General features: G+C 42.6%; 1 protein-coding gene across 1 annotated transcript in view; it reads left to right on the top strand.

The window, feature by feature from the left end:
* Positions 1-18,135, top strand: part of LOC121552096 (mitogen-activated protein kinase kinase kinase 5) — a 78,601-nt gene that overhangs the window by 34,969 nt on the left and 25,497 nt on the right. Inside the window, exons 2-6 of the mRNA XM_041864824.2 lie at positions 3,311-3,450; positions 9,798-9,821; positions 15,068-15,261; positions 16,305-16,473; positions 17,035-17,141. Coding sequence (XP_041720758.1) covers positions 3,311-3,450; positions 9,798-9,821; positions 15,068-15,261; positions 16,305-16,473; positions 17,035-17,141 — 634 coding nt within the window. The remainder of the gene's footprint in view (positions 1-3,310; positions 3,451-9,797; positions 9,822-15,067; positions 15,262-16,304; positions 16,474-17,034; positions 17,142-18,135) is intronic.

The raw sequence follows: 18,135 nt of genomic DNA, 5'->3' as shown, positions 1-18,135 counted from the left end.
AGTCAAGGTAAGCTTTTGGTTTTATTAATTTATTGCCACCAGTGCCCGCCGGTGTAACTGCTAAACTGCTTGCTGACTGTAGACTGTACTGCATGATTGTAGCGGGTTTACTAACTCGTTAGTTGTAGTAGCTATGTTGACTAGCTATGACGTTAGCTAGTATGGTGACAACGATGTAGGCTGTGTGTAGCGGTTAGCGGTTATGATATGAAGGTTTGGCCAGGAAAGATTTTTTCGCCTGGTCACAGACAGCTGATGTGTTGTGCACTGAAGTCCACAAGCGAAGGGAAAAGGTGAGAGGAAGAGAGCGCGTAGATGCGAGAAGAAATTCTACAATGAGCTAAATGATCATGCTGTTTTTATGTGGCTGCTATGTAAGTGAACTGTGTTTGCATGTGATCAGGGGTGTGTTGTATTCATTTTGCCGATTCTGTTGAAAAACGTTTCTTAAACGGAAGCAAAAGGAACGAAACGGGGATAAACATACCAGAATTTGTCCTATAGAAACTCTTGTTTGTAACTGTTGGACTAATGATTACAGCCTAGATTAACTAGATGCAGGCAAGATTGTGCAAGGCGGTATTGAATGTGTCACTGTCTGTCACCTTCATTACTCTAATACTTCTCTCAACCTCTGCACCTCCGTTGTAAACTTTCATTCATAGGCTAGGTTGTAGCAACCTCATGATGGGTATAGGGAAAATTTGAGTATCATGTAGTAGCCAAACCTATCGATGTCACATAGAGCTGGGTGAATAGAATATGAATGACAGTCATTCAATATGCTGTAATAGAAATAAGGCCATGCAAAAAAAAAAAAATCGTCCTCTCTCATCTTAAACGTCAACGACCGCCACTGGTGTCTACAACATTTTCCATATGTCTATATGTTCCTAAGTTACCATTCATGTAAGCTAATATTTGCTCTGGCTCAAACCTAATCTTACAGTGCCTTTAGAAAGTATTCACACCCCTTGACTTTTTCCACATTTTATTACGTTACAGCCTTATTCTAAAATGTATTAAATTGTTTTTTTTCTTCATCAATCAACACACAATACCCCATAATGTCAAAGCAAAAACAGGTTTTTAGAAATTTCACATTTACATAAATATTCAGACCCTTTACTCAGTACTTTGTTGAAGCAACTTTGGCAGCGATTACAGCATCAAGTCTTCTTGGGTATGACGCTACAAGCTTGGCACACCTGTATTTGAGGAGTTTCTCCCATTCTTCTCTGCAGATCCTCTCAAGCTCTGTCAGGTTAGATGAGGAGCGTTGCTGCACAGCTATTTTCAGGTCTCTCCAGAGATGTTCGATTGGGTTCAAGTCCGGGCTCTGGCTGGGCCACTCAAGGACATTAAGAGACTTGTCCCGAAGCCACTACTGCGTTGTCTTGGCTGTGTGCTTAGGGTCGTTGTCCTGTTGGAAGGTGAACCTTCGCCCCAGTCTGAGGTCCTGAGCACTCTGGAGCAGGTGTTCATCAAGGATCTCTCTGTACTTTGCTCCGTTCATCTTTCCCTCGATCCTGACTAGTCTCCCAGTCCCTGCCGCTGAAAAACATCCCCACAGCATGATGCTGCCACCACCATGCTTCACCGTAGGGATGGTGCCAGGTTTACTCCAGATGTGACGCTTGGCATTCAGGCTAAAGAGATCAATCTTGGTTTCATCAGACCAGAGAATCTTGTTTCTCATGGTCTGAGAGTCTTTAAGTGCCCTTTGGCAAACTCCAAGTAGGCTGTCATGCGCCTTTTACTGAGGAGTGGCTTCCGTCTGGCCACTACCATAAAGGCCTGATTGGTGGAGTGCTGCAGAGATGGTTGTCCTTCTGAAAGGTTCTCCCGTCTCCACAGGGGAACTCTAGAGCTCTGTCAGTGTGACCATCGGGTTCTTGGTCACCACCCTGACCAAGGCCCTTCTCCCCTGATTGCTCATTTTGGCCGGGCGGCCAGCTCTAGGAAGAGTATTGATGGTTCCAAACTTCTTCCATTAAAGAATGATGGAGGCCACTGTGTTCTTGGAGACCTTCAATGCTGCAGAAATGATTTGGTACCCTTCCCCAGATCTGTGCCTCGACACAATCCTGTCTCGGAGCTCCACGGACAATTCCTTCGACCTCATGGCTTGGTTTTTGCTCTGACATGCACTGTCAACTGTGGAACCTTATATAGACAGGTGTGTCCCTTTCCAAATCATGCCCAATCAATTGAATTTACCACAGGTGGACTCCAATCAAGTTGTAGAAACATCTCAAGGATGATCAATGGAAACAACCTGAGCTCAATTTTGAGTCTCATAACAAAGGGTCTGAATACTTATGTAAATAAGGTATTTCCGTTTTTTAAATTTTTAATAAATCTGCACAAAAATTTTTGTCATTATGGGGTATTGTCTGTAGATTGCTGAGAAAAAAAATATATTTAATCAATTTTAGAATAAGGCTGTAACGTAACAAAATGTGGAAAAAGTCAAGGGGTTCTGAATACTTTCTGAAGGCACTGTATATAAGGCAGAAGTTTCCAAGGAGAGCGCTGTATATAGCCTACCCCACCCATTTCAAGCCAGGCTGTCTCCACTGGGACCTTTTTCTTTGTGTCACCACACAGCAGCACACACAACAGTACGCACATTAAAATAGATTGCCTATTTGCTTTGATTATCCTTTTGGCGTTGGCTGTCTGTATGGATGTTTGGTTCTCAGTGAGTGAGACTAGCGTTGGGTCTGTAGTGGACTGGAACCCAGGTATTACAGTGAAAGGGTGCTCCATTGGAAGGGATCACAAGCTCTATGCTAAGCTATATGTAATGTGTATGTTGACATGGAAGGGGAAACTTGGAAGCACATGAAAAGGTGGGGTGGGTCTGTTAAATGTTATCTCTCTGGAGAGCACTGTCATTACAAAACACTGAAGCACTGTTTTAGCCCAGTTTTATTTGTGCTGTTATCAGTCAGTGGGAGCTACCAGAGGGACCTCTGGAAAAATCACACCCCAGACTTAATACCAGACAATGTTATTTTGGCCTTTTCTTTTGGAAGATTTAGTGACGTCACTGTCTGGTCCAAAAATGACGATTTGGGCAAATTGAAGATCCTACTCCAAATCAACTGTACAGGCATTATTGTCCCATCAGGAAGCATCAATCTCATCTCATCTAATTTCATTTGACACTTAAACAAACTGGTAAATGTGAAGAAACTGCATAGGAAGCTACAATACGTTATAGGCATAACATATGTTATACTATAGACCTACGTACAGTTGTTCAGTGTTAAGCCCACTAACAGGCTATCTCTGTCCCTCCCAGACATAGCTGTGGTGGAGATGACGGACGCTTTCCGCCAGCCCTCCCTGTTCTACCACCTGGGTGTGAGGGAGAGCTTCAGCATGGCCAACAACATCATCCTGTACTGTGACACCAACTCCGACTCGCGACAGTCCCTGCAGGTAAGCTGTGTGGTTCACACTCGCGCGCACACACACACATGCACACATGCCTTACATAAATGTATCTGCAGCCTGTCAGCCTTTTTTCTCATCACTTTGTACATACTTTAATCAACTTAATGTTTCCACAATGGATGTAATGTCTTAAGGTTCATCAGGTTAATGACAAAGGTCTATATTTAGAATCTGAGTGTGTGGGGAACATGTAATAGCTGTCATTGCTGTTATAGTGACAGTTCAACACATTAGTTATTTGTTTGAAGGGGGATGCATTAACACCTAGATAGGAAATTGTGTGTTTCATAAGACATTAGGCCTATGTAAAATAGCATTTGACTGAGGAAAAACAATCAATTTGGTTTAATATTGCACGCCATTACATCCATTACATCCATTTAGCCCTCTAGTCTTGTAAAAGAGCATTTTGTAGACAGGGAAATGTAATTGATAGACTGACTCATTTCCTGGCATTTGCAGAAGAGGTTTGCATATGTGTCAATTTTGGTGTTGTCTATGCCCTTGGGCCTGAGTCCTCAGGTGATGTACAGTTGATTAAACATTAGCCTAAACTGGTTTGCAAAGTGAGAGAGCCCTTGCAGCTGCAAGGGAATCCCCTAACAATGACCACCGCCAACAACACACAAGCATGCAAATTAGAGAATGTGGGGAGGGGAGACTATGGTTTCCTGTGCATACAATGCCTTCAGAAAGTATTCACACCCCTTGACTTTTTCCACATTGTGATGTGATACAGCCTGAATTTAAAATAGATTAAATTGAGATTTTGTGTCACTGGCCTACACAAATACCCCATAATGTCAAAGTGGAATTATGTTTTTAGACATTTTTACAAATCAATACAAAATGAAAAGCTGAAATGTCTTGAGTCAATAAGCATTCAACCCCTTTGTTATGGCAAGCCTAAATACGTTCAGGAGTAGAAATTTGCTTAATAAGTCACATAATAAGTTGCATGGACTCGAACTGTGTGCAATAATAGTGTTTAACATTATTTTTGAATGACTACCTCATCTCTGTAACCCACACATACAATTATCTGTAAGGTCCCTCAGTCAAGCAGTGAATTTCAAGCACAGATTCAACCACAAAGACCAGGGAGGTTTTCCAATGCCTTGCAAAGAAGGGCACCTATTGGTACACTGCAGTGGCGGTCGGTGTCGTTTAAAATGAGAGAGGATGATAAAAAAAATTATGAGCATGGCCTTATTTCTATTACAGCATATTGGATGACTGTCATTCAATGTAACATCGATAGGTTTAGGCTACTACATGATACTCAAATTTTCCCTATACCCATCATGAGGTTGCTACAACCTAGCTTATGAATGAAAGTGTACAACGTAGGTGCACACAGGTCGAGGGAAATATTTGAGGTGATAGACATTGACACATGGACAGACAGTGACACCACCTTGCACAGTCTTGCCTGCATCTAGCTGACCTAGGGTGTAATCATTAGTCCAACAGTTGCAAACAAGAGTTTCTATTGGACAAATTCATGTATGTTTATCCCATTTTCGTTCCGTTGCTTCCGTTTAGGAAACGTTTTTCAACAGAATCGGCAGAATGAAAACACCCCTGATCACACGCCACATATAAACATTCATTCTGTGATATTTTGATTGGGTGGACAACATGTCAGTTCATGCTGCAAGAGATCTGAAAGGTTGGAGGATGTCCTCCGGAAGTTTTCATAATGAATGTGTAAGTCTATGGAAGGGGGTAAGAACCATAAGCCTCCTAGGTTTTGTATTGAAGTCAATGTACCCAGAGGAGGACAGAAGCTAGCTGTCCTCCGGCTACACCATGGTGCTACCCTACAGAGTGCTGATGAGGCAACTGTAGACCTTTATTGCAAAACAGTGTGTTTTAATCAATTATTTGGTGACGTGATTATATTTTGTGTAGTTTTATCTAAAAAGGACGATAACATTTTAAATGTTTCACTATTTTTATGAAATTCACTGAGGAGGATGGTCCTCCCCTTCCTCCTCTGAGGAGCCTCCACTAGTACACTGAACAACAATTTGAACACAACATGTAAAGTGTTGGCCCCCTGTTTCATGACCTGAAATAAAAGATCCCAGAAATGTTCCATACGCACAAAAAGCTTATTTCTCTCAAATTGTGTGCACAAATGTGTTTACATCCCTGTTAGTGAGCATTGCCAAGATAATCCATCCACCTGACAGATACCTGTGGCATATCAAGAAGCTGATTAAACAGCAGGATCATTACACAGGTGCACCTTGTGCTGGGGACAATAAAAGGCTATTCTAAAATGTGCAGTTTTGTCACACAACACAATGCCACAGATGTCTCAGGTTGAGGGAGCGTGCAATTGGCATGCTAACTGCAGGAATGTCCACCAGAGCTGTTGCAGGAATGTCCACCAGAGCTGTTGCCAGATAATTGAATGTTCATTTCTTTACCATAAGCCACCTCCAACGTCATTTTGGAGAATTTGGCAGTACGCCCAACTGGCCTCACAACCGCAGACCACGTGTATGGCGTCGTGTGGGCGAGCGGTTTGCTGATGTCAACGTTGTGAACAGAGTGCCCCATAGTGGCGTTGGGGTTATGGTATGGGCAGGCATAAGCTACGGACAACAAACACAATTGCATTTTATCGATGGCAATTTGAATGCACAGAGATAGAGTGACGAGATCCTGAGGCCCATTGTCGTGCCATTCATCTGCTGCCATCACCTCATGTTTCAGCATAATAATGCACGGCCCCATGTCGCAAGGATCTATACACAATTCCTGGTAGCTGAAAATGTCCCAGTTCTTCCATGGCCTGCATACTCACCAGACATGTCACCTATTGAGCATGTTTGGGATGCTCTGGATCAACGTGTACGACAGAGTGTTCCAATTCCGCCAATATCCAGCACCTTCGCACAGCAATTGAAGAGGAGGAGGCCAACATTCCACAGGCCACAATCAACAGCCTGATCAACTCTATGTGAAGGAGATGTGTCGCACTGCATGAGGCAAATGGTGGTTACACCAGATACTGACTGGTTTTCTGATCCACCCCCCTACCTTTTTTTAAAGGTATTTTTGACCAACAGATGCATATCTGTATTTCCAGTCATGTGAAATCCATAGATTAGGGCCTAATGAATCACCATGAGACCAATGGTGACTTTAAAACAGTTACAGAGTTTAATGGCTGTGATAGGAGAGACATTTGGATGGATCAACAACATTGTAGTTACTCCAAAATAAGAAAGAAGCCTGTAGAGAATAACAAATATTCCAAAACATGCATCCTGATTGCAATAAGGCACTAAAGTAAAACTGCAAATAAAATGTGGCCAAGAAATGAACTTTATGTCCTGAATACAAAGCATTATATTTGGGGCAAAACCAACACAACACATCACTAAGTACCACTATTCATATTTTCAAGCATGGTGGTGCCTGCATCATGTTATGGGTATGCTTGTCATCAGCAAGGGCTAGGGAGTTTTTTTTAAATTAAAATAAACGGAATAGAGCTAAGCACAGGTAAAATTCTGGAGGAAAACCTGGTTCATTCTGCTTTCCAACAGACACTGGGAGATAAATTCAGCTTTTAGCAGGACAATAACCTTAAACACAAGGTAAAATATACACTGGAGTTGCTTACCAAGACGACATTAAATGTTCCTGAGTGGCCTAGTTACAGTTTTGACTTAAATCAGGTTGAAAATGTCTGTCTAGCAATGATCAACAACCAACTTGACAGAGCTTGAAGAATTTTCAAAATAATAATGTGGAAGTATTGCATAATCCAGGTGTGCAAAGCTCTTAGAGATTTACCCAGAAAGACTCACAGCTGTAATCACTGCCAAAGGTGATTCTAATATGTATTGACTCAGGGTTGTGAATACTTATGTAAATTAGATATTTCTGTAATTCACTTTCACTAAATGTACAAAATGTTCAAAAATACATGTTTTCACTCATTATGGAGTATTGTGTGTAGATGGGTGAGAAAAATGTAATCCATTTTGAATCCAGGCTGTAACACAACAAAATGTGGAATAAGTCAAGCGTAATGAATACTTTCTGAAGGCACTGCAGAAATCAAGATACACCACACACACTCATATGACCTGCAATGCTCTGCTCTGACATTGTCATTGACATAAAAAAAGCATTGCAATATTTTGAAATTGTCGTAAAATCCTCAAAGAATAACCTCTTCAAATAATAAGTAATCAAATAATCTATTGCAAAGTGTACCCTAAAATAAATATTATGCCTGTAATCTTGATGAACTGCCCTGCATCTCCACTTGCCTACACTTCGACACCCTGCAGTAAAGAAAACGACTTTCTGTAGTGGTTTTACCAGATCTGTACCAGCTCCCTCATTGAAGGTTAAGAGTAACAATGGCTGTTAACCTTTATAGAATGTTAGAATAACTCCTTAAGAGCCTGTGGTTCAACCTCTTTTTAAAGTGCCTTTTCCCACATACAGTGGGGAGAACAAGTATTTGATACACTGCCGATTTTGCAGGTTTTCCTACTTACAAAGCATGTAGAGGTCTGTAATTTTTATCGTAGGTACACTTCAACTGTGAGAGACGGAATCCAGAAAATCACATTGTATGATTTTTAAGTAATTAATTTGCATTTTATTGCATGACATAAGTATTTGATACATCAGAAAAGCAGAACTTAATATTTGGTACAGAAACCTTTGTTTGCAATTACAGAGATCATACGTTTCCTGTAGGTCTTGACCAGGTTTGCACACACTGCAGCAGGGATTTTGACCCACTCCTCCATACAGACCTTCTCCAGATCCTTCAGGTTTCGGGGCTGTCGCTGGGCAATACGGACATTCAGCTCCCTCCAAAGATGTTCTATTGGGTTCAGGTCTGGAGACTGGCTAGGCCACTCCAGGACCTTGAGATGCTTCTTACGGAGCCACTCCTTAGTTGCCCTGTCTGTGTGTTTCTGGTCGTTGTCATGCTGGAAGACCCAGCCACGAACCATCTTCAATGCTCTTACTGAGGGAAGGAGGTTGTTGGCCAAGATCTCGCGATACATGGCCCCATCCATCCTCCCCTCAATACGGTGCAGTCGTCCTGTCCCCTTTGCAGAAAAGCATCCCCAAAGAATGATGTTTCCACCTCCATGCTTCACGGTTGGGATGGTGTTCTTGGGGTTGTACTCATCCTTCTTCTTCCTCCAAACATGGTGAGTGGAGTTTAGACCAAAAAGCTATATTTTTGTCTTATCAGACCACATGACCTTCTCCCATTCCTCCTCTGGATCATCCAGATGGTCATTGACAAACTTCAGACGGGCCTGGACATGCGCTGGCTTGAGCAGGGGGACCTTGCGTGCGCTGCAGGATTTTAATCCATGACGGCGTAGTGTGTTACTAATGGTTTTCTTTGAGACTGTGGTCCCAGCTCTCTTCAGGTCATTGACCATGTCCTGCCGTGTAGTTCTGGGCTGATCCCTCACCTTCCTCATGATCATTGATGCCCCACGAGGTGAGATCTTGCATGGAGCCCCAGACCGAGGGTGATTGACCGTCATCTTGAACTTCTTCCATTTTCTAATAATTGCGCCAACAGTTGTTGCCTTCTCACCAAGCTGCTTGCCTATTGTCCTGTAGCCCATCCCAGCATTGTGCAGGTCTACAATTTTATCCCTGATGTCCTTACACAGCTCTCTGGTCTTGGCCATTGTGGAGAGGTTGGAGTCTGTTTGATTGAGTGTGTGGACAGGTGTCTTTTATACAGGTAACGAGTTCAAACAGGTGCAGTTAATACAGGTAATGAGTGGAGAGCAGGAGGGCTTCTTAAAGAAAAACTAACAGGGCTGTGAGAGCCGGAATTCTTACTGATTGGTAGGTGATTAAATACTTATGTCATGCAATAAAATGCAAATGAATTACTTAAAAATCATACAATGTGATTTTCTGGATTTTTGTTTTAGATTCCGTCTCTCACAGTTGAAGTGTACCTATGATAAAAATTACAGACCTCTACATGCTTTGTAAGTAGGAAAACCTGCAAAATCAGCAGTGTATCAAATACTTGTTCTCCCCACTGTATAACATTTCCCTGGTTGTTTGCTGGCACTTACAGTATGACACTGCAAAAATAAGTGCTAGCGAGACTGTATTAGCATTTCTACTGGTTCTGTTTACAACTACAGGAATCCATTTATAGCAGGAGTCCATTTATGATGTAAAGATATCTCTAGTCAATGAACCGTGGCCAATGTAATGTTTCAGTGATTTTTCTACATCAGCCTTGCAAACTCACTTACTCACCACAATACAGTATTGACTTTTCTCTTTTTCTTTTGCAGGATATTATTTGCCAGAAGAACACTGTAAGTACACAAACTTCTAACTCTCTCTCTATTTCAAAGCTGTTAGAAGCAAAACCTCTCCTCTCTTTCTTCTTGCACCTTTCCTGTGTGAAAGTAAGTGCAATAAACAGTTATTTTTTTCTCACGGCAGCATTCAGCAACACACCAGTGTCTGCTACAATCAGCCCATTTTAATTACCCAGTTCAGTATCCCTCTAGTTTGGCTTTGTGCATTCTGCTTTGTGTACAGTAAACTAAAGCATTTTCCCTTACTCAGAGATTTTTCCAGGATAGCTTTACTTGGTTGACAGGCAGCCTTATTATCAGGGTGACTGGGGAATGTGCTGTGGAATGCAGCAAGAGAATGAGTTCACTTTCAATTTCACCTCTCATTTTCGATTTCCTGCCACTGTGCTGTGTCGACACAGCAGTGGTTTAAGCTCCCCCGTCTGTAACACAGTGTCTGCCACTCCTTCTGCCCAGTGATAGCTAGATTAGAAAAGGAGACAACACACAGTCTGGCTGGCTTTCTTATATAGAATAATAGGATATGGTGACACTGATGCACTGTGGAATGAGGGGGGACTGTGAGTTTGAGGCAAGGGCATGGACATGGAGCCTCCTGAGCAGCTGGCCTAAGTGGCTTATGGAGTGGAATATGGTGGCTTGTGCTCCAGGAAGCAGGTTGATGGGCTGATCTGTGTGTGGCGACAGAGCCTTGTGAAGAGGACTGATTACTGCATTATAGTGAGAGTGCACTACTGCACTCCGTGACTGACTATCTCTCTCCATCTGTGTCTACACACCACTTTCCTTCCCTTTGCTCTGAGAAAACAAACACACCACGCCACAGATATGACACATTAGTGGCACTCTGACCTCGTCACACACACACTACTCAGTCCCGTCTACCCCTCCCCCTTTATACGAATGGGTTAATCTTATACTGCCTAACTGGGAGATTTAACTCCTTAATTACTGTAACATGCAAACACCCTGGCTTCATCCCAAATGGCAGCTTATGTATTCCCTTTATAGTGCCCTACTTTTGACCAGGGCCGATAGGGCTGTGGTCAAAAGTAGTGCACTATGTAGGGAAGAAGTTGCGATTTAGGACACCCGCCTAGTGTTCTGTCCGTGTGCTCCTTGTGTTGTTTTTGGGACCTTCGTGTCACCTACCCTCAGAGACTTGCTGCTGAGGTGAGAAGCATCCAGCTACAGATTATTTGCGCTAACGCCGCCTGGTCTGCGAACCTCAGTGCGCATATGTGTGCGTCTCAGATGGTATGTGTGCGCACAACCTGTAGACGCTTGTTGATTACCTGTATCACGTGAGTCACTAGCTTTGTTCCAGGGCGTCAGTGTGCTACGCACATACCAGTCACGCACTAGCTCTGGTCCAGGGTGTTATATTAACTACTGTTGCTTCTGCAGCTAGCCAGTACACACTAGCTAGGCTAGCTAGCTATTACACGCTAGCTAGTACACACTACCTAGCTAGTACACACTACCTAGCTAGTACACACTATCTAGCTAGTACACACTATAGCTAGCTAGTACACCCTAGCTAGTAATGTTACATACCAGCTAGCTAGTAGGCCTACAACACTAGCTAGCTAGCTAGTACACACTAGCTAGTACAATGCTAGCTAGCTAGTACACACTAACTAGTACAGACTAGCTAGTGCAAAGCTTCTAATTATAAATGTAATTTCACCACCAGGCTGTAAAAATAAGCATCATGACATTTTTCTACAGTACCAAGCCTATTATTCATTGTCTTTATGCCCTCGTTTTAAAGGGTAACGCACCATCCTTTCTGGCACCATTAGACCTGTCTGAGCTCGTATGTCGACTCTCACAGTGTCTGTGTCATGAAAAGGTATCTGCTGGAGCCAGACCCCAATAAGGTTAGGCTCCAGCAGATACCTTATCACACCACATATACTGTGAGACATACAAGATGAGACAAGATGTCAAATGGTGCCAGAGAGGATGGTGCATTACCGCCACCAACAGCACAGGTGGTGAAATTACATTTAGAATTAGAAGCACTAGCTAGTTGCACAGACAAAAGCTGTTGGTTATCAGTATCTTTGCTAGTAGTACTAAGTATCTAGCTAGCGCTACTAGCTAGCCGGTAGCTTGGTTGTAGTGATTTTTGGCATTAAGATTGTATCAAAAAATTATCAAAACCAAACTCATCCTGAACACATACAGTGCCTTCAGAAAGTATTCGTACCCCTTGACATTTTCCACATTTTGTTGTGTTACAGCCTGAATTTGTGGCCTACACACAATACCCCATAATGTCAAAGTGGATTATTATTATTTGTTTTACAAATTAATGAAAAATGAAAAGCTGAAATGTCTTGAGTCATTAAGTATTCAGCCCCTTTGTTATGGCAAGCCTAAATAAGTTCAGGAGTAGAAATGTAAATGTGCTTAATAAGTTGCATGGACTCACTCTGTGTGTATAATTGTGTTTAACATTCTTTTTGAATGACTACCTCATCTCTGTACCCCACACATAAAATTATCTGTAAGGCCCCTTAGTCGAGCAGTGAACACACATTCAAACACAGATTCAACCACAAAGACCAGGAAGGTTTTCCAATGCCTCACAAAGAAGGGCACCTATTGATAGATGGGTAAAATAAAAGCTGACATTGAATATCCCTTTGAGCATGGTGAGGTTATTAAATACACTTTAGATGATGTATCAATACACCCAGTCACTACAAAGATACAGGCGTCCTTCCTAACTCAGTTGCCGGAGAGGAAGGAAACCGTTCAGGGATTTCACCATGAGGCCAATGGTGACTTTAAAACAGTTACAGAGTTTAATGGCTGTGATAGGAGAAAAATGTGGATGGATCAACAACATTGTAGTTACTCCAAAATACTAACCTAATTGACAGAGTGAAAAGAATGAAAAGAAAGCAAATGTTTGTATTCTCTACATGTTTGCAATAAAGTAAAACTGCAATAAAAATTTACTTTATGTCCTGAATACAAAGCGTAATATGTGGGGCAAATCCAACACAACACATCACTGAGTACCACTATTCAATTTTCAAACATGGTGGTGTCTGCATCATGTTATGGGTATGCTTGTCGTCGGCAAGGACTAGGGAGTTTTTTTAGGATAAAAATAAACGGAATAGAGCTAAGCACAGGCAAAATCCTGGAGGAAAACCTGGTTCAGTCTGCTTTCCAACAGACACTGGGAGACAAGTGTTTTATTTTTCATAAATCTTCTACAAATGTTAGAATTTGTCTTCCACTTTGTCATTACAGAGTGTTTTGTGTAGATCGTTAACAAAAAATGACAAATAAATCAATTTTAATCCCACCTTGTAACACAACAAAATGTGTAAAAAGTCAAAGGGTGTGAATACTTTCTGAAGCACTGTAGCTAGCTAACTCATCCAACTTTGACCACTATGATACTAACATAATGCCCTGGACCAGAGCTAGTGCGCCATCTGGTATGTGCGTAGCACCCTGATGCCCTAGAACACGTTGAGAGTTCAGGTTGCACGCGCACATACCAACTGAGACGCAAAAATACAATTTGAGACACATGTGCTTTGCGATTTGCAGACCAGGCGGCGTCAGCGCGCATAATCTGCAGTTGGATGCTTCTCATTGGCTGACATTGCCGGGGAGAAGGACAGTCTCAATGGCACCTAGCGATTAAAAAATGTATAAATCTGTGATGTGTTGTCATCATGTAATCCGCTAGGGCATGAATCACGCAGTGTGTGGCTCAATATAGGACAGGATGTTGTAATCTGTGTCTGTACCTAGCCGTGACAAGATTTCACTGGTTATTTTGGAAAGATATGGCATGACTGGTGATGATGTCATAAAAAATAAGATTGCAGAGGAGGAAGCAGTTTTACTGTGGAACGTTCCAATTTCTACAGGCAGAAGTTGAGCCTCTGTTTACTTCCTTTTGTTGCAAGTGTGAGTAGCAAGCAGCCGGGATGTGTTCTTGAAGATGGAATTGAAACAGAGAGGTTAAAATAGCCACTGACTGTGCACTCAGGATTCATCCCTTTCCGTACCCTACTGTAGCCTATATGTTCAAGTATATTTAGCCTCCATCAACTCAAGCTTTTCAAGTGCTGAGTGTTGAGTCTACTGTAAATGACAGACTAAAATGACATCAATTATCACGTTTCAAGAGAAGACACAGATGCAGACATTGTTGAAGTAACAAAAGTTTATTACAAAAACAGGGGGCAGGCAAAGGTCAGTAATCCAGATCAGAGTCCAAAAGGTACAGAATGGCAGGCAGTCTCAGGGCAGGCAGAATGGTCAAAACCGGGAAAACTAGAAAACAGGAACTTGAGAAAGACAGGAGCAAGGGGAAAACCGCTGGTATGCTTGACGAAACAAAATGAACTGGCAACAGACAAACAGAGAACACAGGTATAAATACACTGGGGATAATGGGGAAGATGGGCGACACCTGGAGGGGGGTGGAGACAATCACAAAGACAGGTGAAACAGATCAGGGTGTGACATCAATGATAGATTTACTGGTACTCTCTACAAATACCACATGCAAATACAGTTGGACGAGAGTAGTAAGACAGACGTGGTTTGAATTGATTTCCATGAGCAACATGAATGGAGTTTTAAGGCTAGTTCTGCCCTGAGGGAAGTGTGAGCAGCCCGGTTAAACAGATCCTTATGCCACTGTCATTACTACTTTAGACAGACTCAATTATGTCCATGGGTACAACCACACCATTGTCTCTGCAGATCAGATTCTCCTCCTTATGTCACAACACTATGTCACAAAATGACCAGCACGAGGCAGGCACTTACCACTGTCCTCCCATTGTATATACAGTGGGGAGAACAAGTATTTGATACACTGCCGATTTTGCAGGTTTTCCTACTTACAAAGCATGTAGAGGTCTGTAATTTTTATCATAGGTACACTTCAACTGTGAGAGACGGAATCTAAAACAAAAATCCAGAAAATCACATTGTATGATTTTTAAGTAATTCATTTGCATTTTATTGCATGACATAAGTATTTGATCACCTACCAACAGATCCAACCTGTTCTCCCCACTGTAACGCATGCAGTCAACATGCAATGTAATATAATCGAACAGAAACAACCTCTACATTAGCACGGTCCCAGATCTGTTTGTGTTTTAGAATCATAGAGCACAAACAGATCTGGGACCAGGCGACCTCTGTATGTTTACAACCCAACACATTGCTGTTCTGTTTCCATCCAGACATGCTCAGCCAACTACAGCTTCATCCCGTACATGGTGACGCCCCACAACAAGGTGTACTGCTGTGAGAGCAGCCTGATGAAGGGCCTGACAGAGCTGATGCAGCCCAGCTACGAGATGCTGCTGGGACCCATCTGCATGCCCCTGCTGGACCGCTTCATCCAGCTGTTCAAGGTGCCCCAGGCTAACTCCTGGTGAGTAGTAGAGAGATGTGTAGGGTTAGACGCTAGGTCTAAAGCTCCTGCTGACTAGGTTGTTGGGGTTAGACACTGGGCTGCTGGGCCTAAGTCACATGTTTGCTGTACTCACACCTTGCTGTAGTGAAACAGGTGTCACCTCGCTAGGGAAGTTGTGAACATGCACAACAAGGTGATGATTACAGGGCTATTATTGCCAACAGAGGTGTATTAACGTGACCTAAAGTGTACTGTATAACAGCTGGATTTTGCGTTGTCTTGTGTAATTGTCTGTGGTTGATTAAGCAACATGTATGACTAGCTGAGGAAGTGCGGTATGACTGTAGCCATACTATAGTTTAATGGAGTCATTGAAAGTGTGATTACCCGATAAGCTTTACCTAATTTCAAATGTGCAATGTTTTTTGTTAGTCTGTTCTTCTTTTCATCAGATATTGCACTTCATGAGTATTCCTCAGAGTCCATTGTATTATCCAATTCACTCATTTTGGATAATACATGGTGCATTACTTTATTTGGTGTGTCCCTCTGCAACACTTTGGCTTGCATAGCAATCTCAGTTTTAATGTTAGCATTGCTTAGTTCTGTCCTAATGTTTAAGGCTTCTCTCTCTGCCAATTTTCAGCATCACAGTCTCTTCCAGGAATAGGGAGTCATATTTTAGAGAGCTGAGAGAAAAGTGCAGCTCCAACATTACAGTGAAGAATACATTGAAGGGGCTTACCAGGGAAGACATTCATGAGCTCCACATTCAGCTGCCGCGAGGAAGTAAATAACTGACATACTGCATATGTTTAAGAGGGTAGACTATTTATAATCGTGTCAGGCAAGGCAAGATCAAAGACATTGTAGCCAATATCAAAAGTTGCCTGAGAGGAATAGATACATGTTTTTCAATTATCAATGGTTGATTCTATCCCCATTCCCCATATTTATTTCCCCAGAAAGTCACACCAATACATAATAATGGTTTATTTGCAGAAAAGTTGATTTCTAGTGTGAAATAACATCTCTCTGTGAATCTCTCCGTTTCCCCACAGCCAATACTTCAGAGAAACCATTCTCAACGAGATTCGGAAAGCACGGGAATTGTTCACAGGGATGGAGCTGGCCTCAGAACTCAGCCGAATTCAACAACGATTGGACAACGTAGAGTGCCTTTCAGCTGACATTGTCATCAACCTGCTTCTGTCCTACAGGGACATCCAGGTACATTTGGCCTTCTTCAGCTTGTCAGATGCTATCGGCGTGGGCCATTTAGACGGACTGAAATGCTCAGCATAAATGTTTTAGGGCCTCCCTCAGTCCCTTTGCTAACTGAATTTTATATCAGAAGAATTACTATTTTGGGCTTCCTGTGGAAAGCTGCAGATTAAGTATTTGTCATCTTCCTGTGGCTCATCTGCAACTGCACTGCAGTATGTTCTCTATGCATTGCCATTCACCCTACACCCTCCCATCCTGCCAGCCATAGGCAACCACCCGCCACATTAATAAATGATGCCAACAACAAGAGCTACAAGGAGAGGCTGAATTATTCAACGTGTTTTGGATAAATATATACTGGACAAAAAATTTGGAAGAGGGGACATTCGATTATTGAAGTACTTGAAGAAGCCGACAATGTCCTTCCCAAAGTAGTGACTTTGTAAGGGAACATGGACATAGATATTTTAGGTTTCATGTAAACTATAGCAACCAAGATGTGGCTGAGTGGGTACATGATTTTCAATACAACGATCTGTTTTTCTATGCTTGTATGTAACGTAGGATTATGAATCCATAGTGAAGCTGGTGGAGACATTGGAGAAGCTTCCTACATTCGACCCTGTGGCCAATCCCCATGTCAAGTTCCACCATGCCTTTGCACTGAATCGGTAAGACCCCCAGCATGTAACACCTGTTTTTTCCTACACACGCACGCACGCACGCACGCACGCACGCACGCACGCACGCACGCACGCACGCACGCACGCACGCACACACACACACACACACACACACACACACACACACACACACACACACACACACACACACACACACACACACACACACACACACACACAGACACACACATAACATGCATGTGCTGAACATGTGTGTCTGTGCTCTGAGTCGGAACATCACACATGTTCAGCTTGGAAAGTATTTTACTGCCTGCTCTTTAACATGCTGCCTCACTTGTAAACGCACACTGGGTTTCCACCTGTAATAAAGCAAGTTGCTCTTTCATTTCGGAGCCATTGGAAAATTCCTGCATGCTACAACGCAACATTGGTGTCTAGCCAGTTAAGAGAACATTTTACTGCATTTTACACACTCAAAGAAATCTGTTGCACATTCTTTGCATAATTGGGAAAACATTGAATGGCCCATAAATTAAGATTGTTGCCATGAGTCTGTGTGATTGTTTAGACAGCAGCCCATTTGTTCCCAATTTCCCCCAACTAGAGGTGGTCCATGACTCAGCAGTTTAGTGCACCATAGCAAAAATATTGCCATTATCCTGCAACAATGAAGCATGGATAATTATATTTAAATCTCTTCTTTTAAACATGTCTGACAAGCAGAGTTTTCTGTTGAGTAATTGGGTTAAGCTGGTGAGAAAACAGCAGCAGCAGGGATGTAAATGCTAGAGTCGAAGCCTTTCCTGTTGCGCTCCCTCCCTACTTCCCCTCCATGTTTGACTGTTGGATGACTGGAGTGGGCTAGGCTGACTCACTGCTTAGCTTTGGCCCCCTCCAGTTGCCCTTCAGCGGCACACTAGTGTGAAGTGAAAGCTAGGGAGCGGAGAGCAGCCTGAGCTGCAGCCTCCATAAGAGGTGCCGTAATCCCATTCCCTCAGGATAGGCTCCATGGAAAAAGCTG

This window comes from Coregonus clupeaformis, unplaced genomic scaffold (genome assembly GCF_020615455.1).
Source record: "Coregonus clupeaformis isolate EN_2021a unplaced genomic scaffold, ASM2061545v1 scaf0101, whole genome shotgun sequence".
Lineage (NCBI taxonomy): Eukaryota > Metazoa > Chordata > Actinopteri > Salmoniformes > Salmonidae > Coregonus > Coregonus clupeaformis.
Note: the sequence above shows the minus strand (reverse complement) of the source record. Positions and strands in the feature narration are given on the sequence as shown.